Source organism: Triticum dicoccoides, chromosome 6B, assembly GCF_002162155.2.
Source record: "Triticum dicoccoides isolate Atlit2015 ecotype Zavitan chromosome 6B, WEW_v2.0, whole genome shotgun sequence".
NCBI classification, from domain to species: domain Eukaryota; kingdom Viridiplantae; phylum Streptophyta; class Magnoliopsida; order Poales; family Poaceae; genus Triticum; species Triticum dicoccoides.
Window position 1 is genome coordinate 21,314,479 of NC_041391.1, and position 13,128 is coordinate 21,327,606.

General features: G+C 46.1%; 2 protein-coding genes across 2 annotated transcripts in view; one reads left to right on the forward strand and one right to left on the reverse strand.

The window, feature by feature from the left end:
• LOC119323376 (transmembrane protein 120 homolog) overlaps nucleotides 1–3,854 on the forward strand; it is a 4,552-nt gene extending 698 nt beyond the window's left edge. Inside the window, exons 2-10 of the mRNA XM_037597015.1 lie at nucleotides 698–776; nucleotides 881–975; nucleotides 1,534–1,638; nucleotides 1,735–1,814; nucleotides 2,073–2,163; nucleotides 2,255–2,362; nucleotides 2,801–2,887; nucleotides 3,159–3,227; nucleotides 3,384–3,854. Coding sequence (XP_037452912.1) covers nucleotides 698–776; nucleotides 881–975; nucleotides 1,534–1,638; nucleotides 1,735–1,814; nucleotides 2,073–2,163; nucleotides 2,255–2,362; nucleotides 2,801–2,887; nucleotides 3,159–3,227; nucleotides 3,384–3,545 — 876 coding nt within the window. The 3' untranslated portion in view covers nucleotides 3,546–3,854. The remainder of the gene's footprint in view (nucleotides 1–697; nucleotides 777–880; nucleotides 976–1,533; nucleotides 1,639–1,734; nucleotides 1,815–2,072; nucleotides 2,164–2,254; nucleotides 2,363–2,800; nucleotides 2,888–3,158; nucleotides 3,228–3,383) is intronic.
• A 783-nt stretch (nucleotides 3,855–4,637) lies between these two features.
• On the reverse strand, nucleotides 4,638–6,744 carry LOC119324477 (salt tolerance receptor-like cytoplasmic kinase 1). The gene is made up of 2 exons (XM_037598271.1): nucleotides 6,187–6,744; nucleotides 4,638–5,606 (listed from the first exon to the last, which is right to left on the reverse strand). The coding sequence occupies exons 1-2, from the start codon at nucleotides 6,656–6,658 to the stop codon at nucleotides 4,897–4,899; spliced, it is 1,182 nt and encodes a 393-aa protein (XP_037454168.1). The 5' UTR covers nucleotides 6,659–6,744; the 3' UTR covers nucleotides 4,638–4,896.
• Between the last annotated feature and the right edge of the window lie 6,384 nt (nucleotides 6,745–13,128).

Here is a 13,128-nt window from a genome sequence, read left to right on the forward strand (position 1 = left end):
CCACCCTCTCCTTCCTCCCTCCCGGCCTGATTCCGCGTCGCCCCCTCCTCGCCGGCCAGCTAGCTCTCGAGGCATCACCGTGTGTTCTCAGGGCGTGCCTTTCACGCGCCGCTGCCTCGCCCGCGCGCGCGCGTGCCTAGAGACGCGGGCTCGTTGCGTGCGGCATCGGAATCTGCGCGGCGATCCGGCCGAATTCGTCGCTGCACGACGGTGTTCGGAGCTAGGCGCTTCTTATTGGCCCAGGCCTGCACGGATTTGCGGCGCGCGCATCCAATTGCTGGACGCTCGCAAATGATTTTTGTCTCGATGCATTTTCGTGTGTCCGCTGGCGGATGCGATCGGGGGGATCCTCTTCACCAGTTCTGGAGCTGGAAGACTATATAGTTGGGCTAACACCAACCTTGCAGCACTTAAGCCCTCTGATTCCTAAGCCCAGAATTGCGCTCACCTGAACCTGGAGGATTACTTACCACTCCATATGCTACCACACGTATTTTCCAAAGTGTCCTCATGTGTTTGTTGTTTCACGAGTACTTCCACCTATTGTTTCAGCATGTGCAAATGACAGATCCTCAGTTGCTTAAATAAGAATTGCCGCCTCCAGTCCCCGTTATGTTACAACTTCTTATCTTACTTGTATATATAATTATAGTATTTGTTTTATGTGCTCATTTGTATTCCGTTGTCATATGTGAAGGTCGAGGAGGAACTGGAGCGTGCCAGGGCAGCAATCTTGGACGGCGACGTGGCTGCGTTTCTCCCAAGCAAGGGAAATGGTCAGTTACATTTTGTTTCCTTCCTGGCCCCCATTTTGTCTCGGCTGAAGTTTAGTTGTTTCTTTATGAGTTGTGGTTGAAGCCCACTATGTCTGAACCTTTAGGGAAGTTCCTGAAGAAGTTTGTTGGCCCTGTGAACGTGCGGGTGGCAAGGAAGGAGGATAAGCTCAAAGTGAAGGACGAGTACAACAACTATAGGGTAATTATCTTCAGATGTTTTTCCTTTAGATATTGTGTGCGTACTTTTTCTGGTATGGCATCACGAAGTGAATAAATTAAAATTATCTGCTTATATTCTTCACGACCTCTAGTATGATGATCAATGCATTCTAAACTTTTAATGATTTTCGTGGTGAAAACATAAACTTCTAATGGTTGTTCCTATTTGTGCTGCATAAATTTTGGTTTATGTTAGGCATTATAAAAAGCGACATGGCCTATGTCACTGTTGACCTGACACTGCTCACAAGTATTTAAGCTAAATTTGAATTACCAAGATTATATGTCTGTGTGTTGAAGCTCAGTCATAAAAATCTCCTGCCAGTTTTGCATGTGATAAAGTTTGGTTAGAAAATACAGACAAACATAATGTTGCACCGTACACTGGTAATTATGTTTCAAGGTTCTGTATACTATCTATGTTCAGTTCAAATTGTATTTTGCTAGTGAAATATTCTAAGCTTGCTAAAAAAATTTATCTTCCAAATTTTTAAGCCATGCCTGACGATCTAAATGGTTTAACCCTTTCGATTGGCAGGATAGGGCTGCCTATATGTTCCTATTGTTTCCATCCACTCTCCTCTTACTGAGATGGTGGGTGTGGGATGGATGTCTTCCAGCATTGGCAGTTCAGGTGTACCAGGTATTTGTTGAATACTTTCACCCTGAGTATATTTCCTCTTATCATCACTTCATTGTCCCACAGAATTGATCAAAAGACTATGTTTCCACTTTGCAGGCTTGGTTATTATTCCTCTACACAAGTTTTGCTTTGCGGGAGAATGTGTTGCTTGTAAATGGAAGTGATATCCGTCCTTGGTAAGGATCAAAACTTGCATTGCTTAATATATAAAATTGTAGACTGCAGCATTCAAGCAATTCATTTTTTGAAACTTGTCCAGTCAAGTGTGTTCAAATTTTAATAAGTGTCTTTTATTTGGCTCTCAAATCTGGCATCGACACATCTGTTTGTTTTGTTCCACCAAGGCCGTGTTTAGTTTGTTCTCTAAACCTTGCAAAATCAATTTCTTCTCCAAAGCATGACCATCTAATCGTAATGTGCTGCTATATTTTCAGGTGGATATACCACCACTATTTAGCAATGCTAATGGCTCTTGTTAGCCTTACTTGGGAGATAAAGGGACAGCCTGATTGCTCGAGTAAGCAGGTATCTGATATTTTTGTAGAAGTGGGTATGTTGCTTTGTCGTTAGTCCTAAATTTTAAAGACTATAAACTCCCAATCTGTCCTTTTTGCAGAGAGGGGTACAACTTTTCTTGCGTTGGGCAATCATGCAAGGAATTGCAATGCATCTACAGAATAGGTACCAGCGTCAAAGATTACGCACCCGAATTGCTCTGGGAAAGGTGAGGCCTTCCTTTGATTTAACAAAGAGATCGATGTGTGCCCTTTACTCATTTAGTATTAGAACTTTGCAACTTGAGTATAAAAAAGTAACTAGTATTATTAAATAAGATTCTGATCAGTATCAACTGTAGATGATCCTGCATATAATCAAAGTATATTCATGGAGATCTATAGTTGGTGCTTGTGGAAAGCAATTCAGTTCGCCTTGTTGTTTAGCTAGGAGTTGGAGGCAGCACTTGCACAAGTAAATGAATATAAGAGTTATGATCTTCCCTAAAATAAATCTTATGGGAAAATGCTTTTTCTTTTTGTAAACTTGATGGACCATTAAATCGATGTTGTCATTTCTTTATCTTTCCCACCGTAACATCTTGTATCAGTAAGAGTAGTATTTCTTTGTCTCTCTGATTTACTCTGTTGTCATTGACTACTTGCAGGCTAAAAGAATGGATGTCGTCGCAGGAGAAACAGCTGGTGTGGAAGGGCAGCTATTGCTACTATATCCTGTTCTTTTTGTATTACAGGTACGTGTCAGGCGAGCCCATAGAGCACGTCAGCTCTTAGTTTTCCCATAATATGGCAACTAAGCAGGGCCTTGGGAAACTAATTTGTGAATTGTGATCGGTAGATGACCAATTCTTGGTGGTCATGTTGTTTGGTTGTTGATACTTTAGTTACATGTGTACCTTACTGTTCAGTCAAAGTGAGAATAGAAGCAACAAGATGGCTAGTAGGCCATTATATTCCTTCTAGGTCTGCACCATCGGATCTCATCTTGGTCACTCATGTTTACAGGGGTTTGAAGCATATGTCGGAATGTTGCTTCTTCAGACCGCGTGGCATGGGCTCACCTCTGAATGGCAGGCAAGTATTAAGTCAATGTTAATCACAGTTGCAATACGAAGTTTCCATGAGGATTACGCTATGCACTAGTTATCTGCCAAACGTGTTGTTGTCTGGCCTATTCTTCGGTCCCCCCAGAAGTGACTCTCGTGATCTTGTCGCCGCCCGCCTTTCCAGGTCATAGTGTGCGGGATCTTGCTGGTGGTGATGGCGGTTGGCAACTTCGTCAACACGGTGGAGACTCTGGCCCTGAAGCTGAGGTTCAAAGCAAAGATGAAGAGGACGAGGCCCAGGCAGGAGCCTGGCCAGGGCGGTGCGAATCGCCTGCATCAAAATTGACAATCCAGTCTGGTGTCACCCCTCCATGCCTGGAATGGAGACATCAACACTGACAAAACCATCTCTTCTGTAAATCCTTAAATCGGTACACCATTTTTTGTTCCGTTCCCGTGTGCTCGTGGTTTTTCTTTCTCTCTTATATCAGTAAATTCGGCCCCGTAGCAATTTGGTCCTTTACTCTGTTCCATGCACGATACGGCGACTCGACTCGAGGGACAATAATCGCACTTTCCAGTTGGTGCAACCATTGTGTATTATTATTGACTGTTGCTTGCCCAGCACTTTTGACAACAGGCATGCTTGAACCAAGTGTCTCAGAAGCTCCAACGCTCGATGCTCTCTCTAACTGACATCTAGTAGTGGTGTAGTACCCGACCCTTCAATTATTAAGTACTCCCCTAACCCAGGGCCTGATTGTCAAAACCCTTTCTTCAACATGTGCTGCGATTTGCTCCCTTGCTAACATCCTGGCCTTCCATTCTGGCCCTGTGTTTCCATCCTGTGGTCCAGGAAATTCTGTTGCTAGTGGACATTTGTAACGTGCCAATCATGAGGACACCACTTGGGACTCGGCGAAAACCATAAGAAATCCCTTCAATCACCACGATTGCAATTTTTATGCATTGGGGATCTTGGTCCATTCCTTCTTCAGATCCTTCAACGATTATATATATATATATATATACCCAATTCCTTTTATAGAATCCAGTGATATATCTATGTCGTCCAATACCTGCTTCTGCAGCCATGATCGAACGATCATTGAGCACTGACCATTTTTGGAACCAAGATTTCATATTAGTTGACATTCCGATAATAGTATCTAAAACTATGCATGGCCACGAAACGACTTCCTAGCGATCGGCCGCTACAACGGGCGATCTAGTCCATCACAACTAATCAGCCGACAAGTCTTTCCATCAAGGCCCACCGGGTGAGACTTCCAGCGCACACACATGCAAAGGCTAGGCAAGGCAAGAGGGAGGCGGCCCCACCCAAATCAACACTAATCACCGCCCCCCTGATTTTTAGGGGTCCCGCCTCTAATTAACCATCCCTAATTAATCCACGTAAGTTAAGCCACTTTCCAAATTGAAGACTGTCGGAAAACGAGCGTTGGAACGCTCGCGCGCCAGATAGCCACGCCCGCATGGCCATACTTCTTATTGCACTTTTTTTTTTATGAAAGTAAGTAAACTCGAATGATATGTACATCCCACTCAACTCTAGCACTAGAGAAACTAAGACAAAATCAATCCAGTTTCTACCACTAAATTGCCTAAAAACACACACAAAGGAGGAGGAGAAGAAGATGAAGCTTCTGAAAAATGGGGTCCGGTGCTCCGGTCAGCTAGCTGGCCATGCGGAACAAGTCGAGCAACTTGAGGTCGCCGTCGCCGCCGTCTGTCGTCGTCGCCGCGATGGACCTCGCCGCCTTCTCCGCGACGGCGGCCCGCACCTGCGCCATGGTCGGCCGGAGCCCCGGCTGCGGCGCCACGCACTCCACGGCGATCCGCGCGACGTCGCCGGCCTCCACAGCATCATACTCGCCGCCCAGCCTGCCGTCCACGAGCCCCGCCACCCCGGCGGACCTCAAGCGCGGCAGCACCCTGGCCGCCAGGTACTGGCAACTGCCGTCCGGGCGCGGCGCGCCGGCGGCCGGCGAGCCGGTGAGGGCCTCGAGCAGGAGCACGCCGAAGCCGTACACGTCGGACTTCTTGGACACGATGCCGGTGCGGAGGAAGAAGGGGTCGGCGTAGCCCGGCGAGCCGACGGCCGCCGCGCCCCGGGCGGGGGCCACGGCCGCCGAGAAGGTGCCCTCGCAGGCCGACCCCAGGTCACAGAGCCGCGCGCGGCCGCCGCCGTCGAGGAGCACGTTGGAGGCCGACACGTCGCCGTGCACGACGGAGACGGCGTCGTGGAGGTGCTCCAGCGCGGCGGCCACGTCGTGGAGCACCCGCATGCGGCGGCGCCAGGTGAGCGGCGGCGTGGCGGCGTGGTGGAGCCGGTCCGCCAGCGTGCCGCCCGGCATGTACTCCAGCACCAGCGCGCCTCCCTCCTCTACAAAAACAACAATAAATTCAGTCATTTAACTAGTAATAATTCAGAAGAGAAAAACAGAGGGGAGCGTGGTAATTAAGCAAGCACGCAGATTATATATATTCTTTTCTGATATATTACATTGTCGTTACCCCATCACGCTCAAAAAGCAGCAGAAGAGGAAAATTTAGTGAGAGGTGGTGTTATTTTTCTCGTTAGGTAGGCAGTAGTGCCATCACTTAAAAAAAAGGCAATTAACTAAAAAAATTCAATTTACTCTACATTTCAATTCATTTCCCGCACACCTGACAATGGTAAATATATTACTGTACTTAATTATATAAGAAAGGAAATTTTGAGTTCTTTACTGGAAGAGGAATTTTTTGGGTTAATAAAGTAGGAATAGTACTTTCTACCAGCAGTGTAAAAAGGTAAAAAAATATTTGTTTGGAGGAAGAGGAAGTTCCCTCTGTTGTTTCCTCGGCCACATGGAGGCGAGAGCGTGGAGTCAAAGCTACAGCGGCAGCAGGAGCAGTGATGGGCATTTGATTTCATTTTCATTTTCTTTTGGCGCGGGATCGTCGGAGGGGGGAATATTTACCGTGGTCGTCGGAGTAGGCGAGGAGGGCGACGAGGCGCGGGTGGCGGCCGACGCGGCGGAGCAGGTCGAGCTCGCGCCGGAACGCGCCGAGCCGCCGCTCGCCGCCGCCGCACCAGCGGTGCACCTTCACGGCCGCGGGCGGCCCGCCGGTAACTACGGGGATCCTCGACAGGTACACGGCGCCGCCGGAGCCCCCGCGGCCCACCACGGCCGCCTCGTCGAACCCGCCCGTCAGCGCCTCCACCTCCCGCCACGCCAGCCGCCGGGGCTCCGGCGCCTTGGGTTCCTGCTGCGGCACTGGCGGTGGCGCCGCCCGCGCGGCGGCCTCCGGGTCGACGGCGGCGTAGGGGGCGGGCGCGGGGGCGCGGCGGAGCGCGGCGAGGCAGAGGCGGAGGAGGAGGAGCGAGATGGCGGCCGAGGCGAGCAGCAGGAGGCAGAAGAAGACCGTGGCCAGCGCCATGGCCACGTCCATGCCGCCGCCGCCGGTGGTGAGCGCGCGCGCGCGCGCGTGCCTCCCGCGGACGCTGGGCTCGGCCTGCTTGCTTTCTTGGAGCGTGGGGGAAGTGCGACGGAAGGGACGGAAGGGGAAGGGAAGGGTACGATGTATATGCATGGGAGAGAATCGGAGGAGGACAAAAATGTGAGCTTTAGTTAGTAGTAGTGGTGTGGTGGATATTAAACAAGATTTGATTGTGTGCTGGTAGTATACCAAATACATTTAGTAGGAACTTGCCACTCTATTATACTATTTCAAAATAGAAAAAGTAATCTAAATGCTTTTATATTTTTTACAGAGATAATACATTTGGTAGGCATTTAATCTCTCCGTAAATTAACATAAGATCTTCCGGAAAAAATATATAAGATCTTTTAGATCCTCAAAAAGATCTTATGTTAGTTTACATAGTGGGTACTATTTTTAAAAAGAAAACATGCAGTGGTATACTAGGAATTTAATAGAATACACTTTCGTTGGAGCCTTTTTGTGGGGCATGTGATTATCTTTTGGGGGCTTCGATGCCAATCAATTGGTTTAAGTTTAATCTAAATTTGAAATGTTTTTTGTAAGGGCTATATTTTTACGAAGAAGATCCAGATTTATTGTAATATTTCACCAGAAGTATGAAGCATACAAAACATAGTAACAATTACGTTGAGGTCCCTGAACCATCAAACGACCACTTCTGCCACCAAAAAGATCCGTTGTCATGAATCCCCTATCTAAGGCGGTCCGACCTTGTCGATAAGAGTTGGGATGTCTTTGTGCCACATTATTTATTTGTTTTTCTTAAAGAAGTTGCAATTGTGGCCGTTGAACCCTTTGTATCAATCTGAAGCACCACATGATGAGAAACCTTAATCTCGTCGTCAGAGCTCTGTCGACTCTATTCAGACATATTGATTCAAGGGTTCAACTCGATGACGATCGGAGGCTAAAAGACTAACTTGAAGAGGAAGCACCACCATTCGATCGAGGGTAGCTCCTAAAGGACTAAAAAGAACCTAACCTAAACTAATAGCAAGAGCTGAGGCACCTGATTCCCCTTCTCGCTACCAAAGTGGCAGAAAGAGGGGACGCGAATTAGTTGGACTTTTTTAACGGAGCATTTTTTTGGAGGCTTCGATGCTAATCAATTGGTTCGAATTTAAACTAGGTATTAAATGTTTTTTCCAAAGATTCTCTTTTCTAAAAAAGATCCAGATCTACTATAAAAGTTCGACAAAACTAATAAACTCTTAAACATAATAAAAATTACATCAAGGTCCCCGAACCGCCAAACAGTCACTACTCCTGCCAGAATGATCTGATGTCGAGAGTAGTTGGCAATTCTTCGTGCATGTGCCCCTAAGGACTAACATCTTGAGCCACAGTCGTCGTCGTTGAACTCTTGAATTGATTTGAAAGCACCGCACAACGAGATCCCTAACATAAATCAAAGTCAGAGCTCCGCCGACTTTGTCCAGATGGACGAACTCGATGACGATCAGATGTTGAAAAACTAAACTTGAAGATGAAGCGCCGCCGGCCACTTGAGCACTGCTGTTGCGAGGACTAAAAAAACCCAAACCCAAACTTTTGGTTGGAGCCAAGACACATGAATTTCCCTCCCGGCCAGTGCAGAGGCACGTGGAATGGTGGCAAATCCACAAGCTTGCTGACAAAGCTTAGAGAGGGAGAGTTTGCACTGGCGGCAACATACGAGAGAAAGAAAAGGAAATAGTTAGAGATGCTTTTTTTTCTAAGGTAACAATCGTCCTCGTCCAAACATGGAGGTAGCTATCACTAAATAATAAGAGGGACACATTCATCAAGACTTCCTGACTCACATCGACAATGTCAAGCTGGCTCCGGTAGGGGAGCGGCGATAGCGACGCGTCAACGGCTCGTTCCGACGGGTTTTAGTGGTCGTTTGATGGCCTCGGAATCTCAATGTAATTTTATTATGTTTGAAATGCTTTGTACTTCCGGTGAACTTTTATAATAGATCAGATCATTTTCGCCAAGAAAAGGGGTACATAAAAAGAAAAGAGAGCAAAACTTTTAGCCTTTCCATTTATCACCACCTGTTTTAGTCTCATTTGATTACATTTTTATATAGTTAATTTTTATATAGTTAATTAATCTCTGTAGAAAAATCTCACTGAGTTTCGATAAATGCCGAGCGTATGTACCCCCCGACGATTTTCCTTTTAGCGGGAGGTTCAAATTCGCATCACTTGTTCAAAATTTGAACAAGTAATAATCCAACGCAAAAGAAAAACGAACAACTAATAATCATACCCGTCCTCCCAAGGTTACAGCCGATTGTATTTAAGTTATCGGCATCGATCGATGCATGCGTCGACACGTGCGTACGTCACGTACGCGGCCAACCGATATATTGAAGTACGAGCGTACACGTGCACGGAGACTCAGCGGCAGCGTGGTTCTACCAGCTGGAAGGATCGAAGCTTGTACCAGAAATTTGATTTTGAAGGTGCAGTCAGGCCCGATTCGCGAAGGGTGAACAGTGTCTCCCCATTTAATGGTCGCCCTGCGCGTGGACGGCGGAATAGTACTATTGCTTGCTGGATCGATCGGGTGCTTAGTTTAATTTAGATCAGTTTGCAAATTAGTTGAATATAGCTACGTGTACCAGTCGATCAGATCAGTTTACGGATCAGGTAAGCAAGTTGTAAATAGGTTGCTCTTTCAAAAAGCTCCCATTCAACGGTATAATAAAACTTTACAGTTTTGCTAAAGCAAATTTAGATGTGGCTAAGTATTGCATATCTAAGTCCTATGTCACTGATTTTATGTCAAGGTCTGTACAATCATTTTCATTAGTTTTTTTTCTTTTCTTTCGGGTCTGTTTAGGGCACATCTGTATGTGCTTAGTTATTGCACATCTAAGTGACCCAATCAAACAAGAAAGAAAAAGGAAAAAAGACAAAAAAAATGGTTGCATGAATTTTCGCGTAAAACCAATGATACAACACTTTGTTCTTTAGCAAGATTGTTTTCTTTTTCTTTCTTGTTTGATTGAGTCATTTAGATCTGCAACAGGTAGAGCACATCTAGATATGCCCTACACAGACCCTACAAACTACATTGGGATTCTCAGACCACTAAAACATTATTGCTGCCAGGACGAGCCGCCGCCGTGCCATCGATCAAGGGTACAATATAAGTATTCCAAGTATGTAAAACACTAAAAGGAAGGAAATTTTAATTTTATTTATTATCTTTCTGTTGTATAACAAAGATCAGCGTAACACTTCCCTACATAGGATGCATGCCCAATTGGCATAAAAATGTGCATTCCTACAAAGGTTGGTCATTCACATTGTACATATATACACATGGAAGAAACTACCGGATCATGTTATTTGTTTTACTTGTCCAGCTTGTTTTAGGATAGTTTGGAGCTAAGCAAAAAATATTTGACGTGCTTCAAAATATAATAGATACATGTGACGCACAAATATTAACAAAATTTTGAAGTGACCTTTTCTTTTATTATGATAAATTTATGCATCCTAATTTGTACTTACGGCGTGTTTGGTAATATTTGGGAAGGGGAATGGGAGTTTAGAGGAGGGACTTGTGTTGAGATTAGACATGGGATGAGTCGTTTTATTTCCAATCCTCTATTTGGTGCGTGATAGGAATTATGTGTGAGAATATGAGGAGAAATTGTACTCCCTTGTTTGGTTCATGGGAATTGACATGAGACTAGAGAAAGGAAGTTAGGATGAAGGGTTAAGATTGATTCATTAAAACAATTCTCATCCAACTCCCACCCCCTCCCCTGTTAATAAAACGGTGGGAGTTGAAGTATCAAGTCTCATGTCTATTCCCTTGTGAATTCCCAATACCTCCAACCAAACAATAGATTTGAAGTCTCGTACCCCTTTCATTCCCATTCCCTAACTCTAATTACCCTCAAGCAAACACACCATTGGTCCCAACATATGTCCTACCTAGGGGAACGTACTAACCAAGCATACTTCTATCGTGCTAGTAGATAGGTAGGGTTTTAGTACTAGTAGGGGTGGTGTTTGGACGGATGGCGACACTCCTTGTTCGAGTCAGTCTTCCAGACTCTGATCCTCCTCAAGTTCGTCTGTTGGGACGGATTAGACGGAGCTCCAGCATAGATTCCTGCAAACTCCTTGGGAGATGAGGTTAGGGTTTCTCGCCGTGCGTACGCAACAACGATATTTGGTGTCATGTTCTTTAGATCTATTTAAGGATTCAACGGCGTCGACTGCGGCTCCAGGGCGATGATCCTTAGGGTTACCTGCATGAAGACTTCCCGGCTGTCATCGACAGGGTTAGGCCGGCTCCGGTATGGAAGCGGCGACAGTGACGCGTCAGCGGCTCGTTCTGGCAGCAACAATGGTCGTTCAGTAGTCCATGGTCCTCGATGTAATTTTTATTATGTTTGAGGTGCTTCGTACTTTCGGTGAATCTTTATAATAAATCTGATCCTTTTTACAGAAAAAATGAGTAAGCAGGCATGCAAAAAATTCTGAAAATGCAAAGCCAATAATTGCCTAATTAGAAACTTGGGCAGCGGTAACTCGGCGGTTTGGGGGAGGTCGGGGAGGGAATGGTGGCGAGGTGCGCGTGGTAGTGCCACCAGCTGTGATTGGGTCAACGTTCGACAGACGTTAGGGGAGAGGGATCATGAGGGTTGGAAGAGGAAGAAAGGCTCTCGGTCATCGAGTTTGAATCAAACAATTTGACTTAAGTTAAAAAAAAGGCAACTGTGCAACAGGCGTCTCTCTTTTTTTCTTGAGAAGGCCATCATGGCTAGCTTTATTGAACTAAAATAATAGTTACGGCATCCATAAGTCTAGAGAGCAGACAACCTAGAGGTTCATCTTTCCAACTCAGTGAAACTTTATTATAATAACTATAACTAGCTAGCATATGTGGCGCTTGATTAAAAGTACAAAAACAATGTTTAAAGTTGACCTTTCCGATCACACACTCAGCAAAAATAGCGGCTGCTGTATTCCACCATCTTGATTGACCAGTGCAAGAATCTATCACATGGGTAGAATCGGATTCCGCCTCAACTTGATGAAATCTCAGAAAATTTGCGAAGTTCAAACCATCACGCGTTGACATTGCTTCCGTGGTAACTGCTGGAATTTAGTCTATTTTGGGCAGCCCAATAACTATTTCAGAATTCCTAATAAATCCTAGAGGCTCACTTAGCCCATTTGTGCAAGGCAAGGGATACTACTAAAAGTTTAGTCCCACATTGCTAGTTTAGTGGGAGTTGGACCTCCTTATAAGGGGGGTTCTTTCCCTACTTGTATGAGCATGAGAACAAGAGGGACATCCACCCGCGCTCCTCCTCCGTCGCCCGCCTCGGCGCGACGCGACGCGACGCGGGAATGAGCCGAGCCGATGTCTAATTTTTGCCATGCACTACGGGTATACGAAAGGTCACTTGGGAGCTGAAAAGCTTTTGCGGTAGTGGATAATTAATACGAACGGCGCACCCTTCGCGTGCTGCCTGTTCACTTCGCCTCCCTCCGTTGCTTCACCTCCCGTCGCAGCCTGTTCGCGTTCCTCTCCTGTGCCTATATAAGAGAGGTCGTTCCTCTCCAGAGAGACACATCAGAAGGTGCTCTTCCTCTCGCCACACAGTTCCAACCTCTGCGCTATTGCTGTCTTCCTCATCCCGGCTTGCGGCGTGCACCGCACGTCGGGACAGTAGGCCTCCGAGACCGCACCTTTTGAGTCCTGTACGGGAGAAGGGTGATAAGGTTTTTGGGGAGCGCTCAGCGCGACTACTGGCTGCTTCATCACGGACGATCTGATCGTCGACGACTTCTTCTCCGACGTCCACGACCTCCTCGACGACATGGCAGGCGAGGACACCGACCCCAAGTCCAGCGCTTCTGCTGCTGCTATGCCGTACGTGTTCTTCTCCTTTCTGTTAGAACTCCTCCTACAGTTCTTGGCTCTAGTTTCTGCCCTACGTATGTTAGGTTCTGTTTCGTATAAGCAACTTCATCTAGTGTCTGTTCTAGATGTGTTTACCTCAAGTTCATATATGCAGACGTTGTTTACCTTCTCTTTGTCAGATTGCATGACTTGCTTTATGTTTGCTATTTTAGTCATGCTTTATCTAGTATTTTTGTTAATAAAATCATTCGGTAAATTGCTCACAATTCCAACAATCCAAAAACCTTATTATAGGCAATTTACCCCAAGTGGTTTTGCTGCTTCCATGAGACCTCCTATGTTTGAGGGTATCCACTATAAGAGGTGGCGCGTGAGAGCAGTCTTATGGTTTCAAACCATGAGTTGCTATGACGACACTCTTGGCAAACCTGAAGGAGAGCAAGATGCCCAACAGGCACAAGCTTTTCAGAAAATGGATACCTTGTTTAAGGCTGCGCTCTTGAGTGTTCTTGGAGAGAACATAGTTGATGCTT

Excerpts from the sequence above, each read along its gene's own strand:
- LOC119324477 (XM_037598271.1), bottom strand. The coding sequence starts at position 6,658 with ATGGACGTGGCCATGGCGCTGGCCACGGTCTTCTTCTGCCTCCTGCTG. Across the intron at positions 5,607-6,186 it reads CGCCTACTCCGACGACCACG|AGGAGGGAGGCGCGCTGGTG; the intron begins GTAAATATTCCC and ends TTGTTTTTGTAG.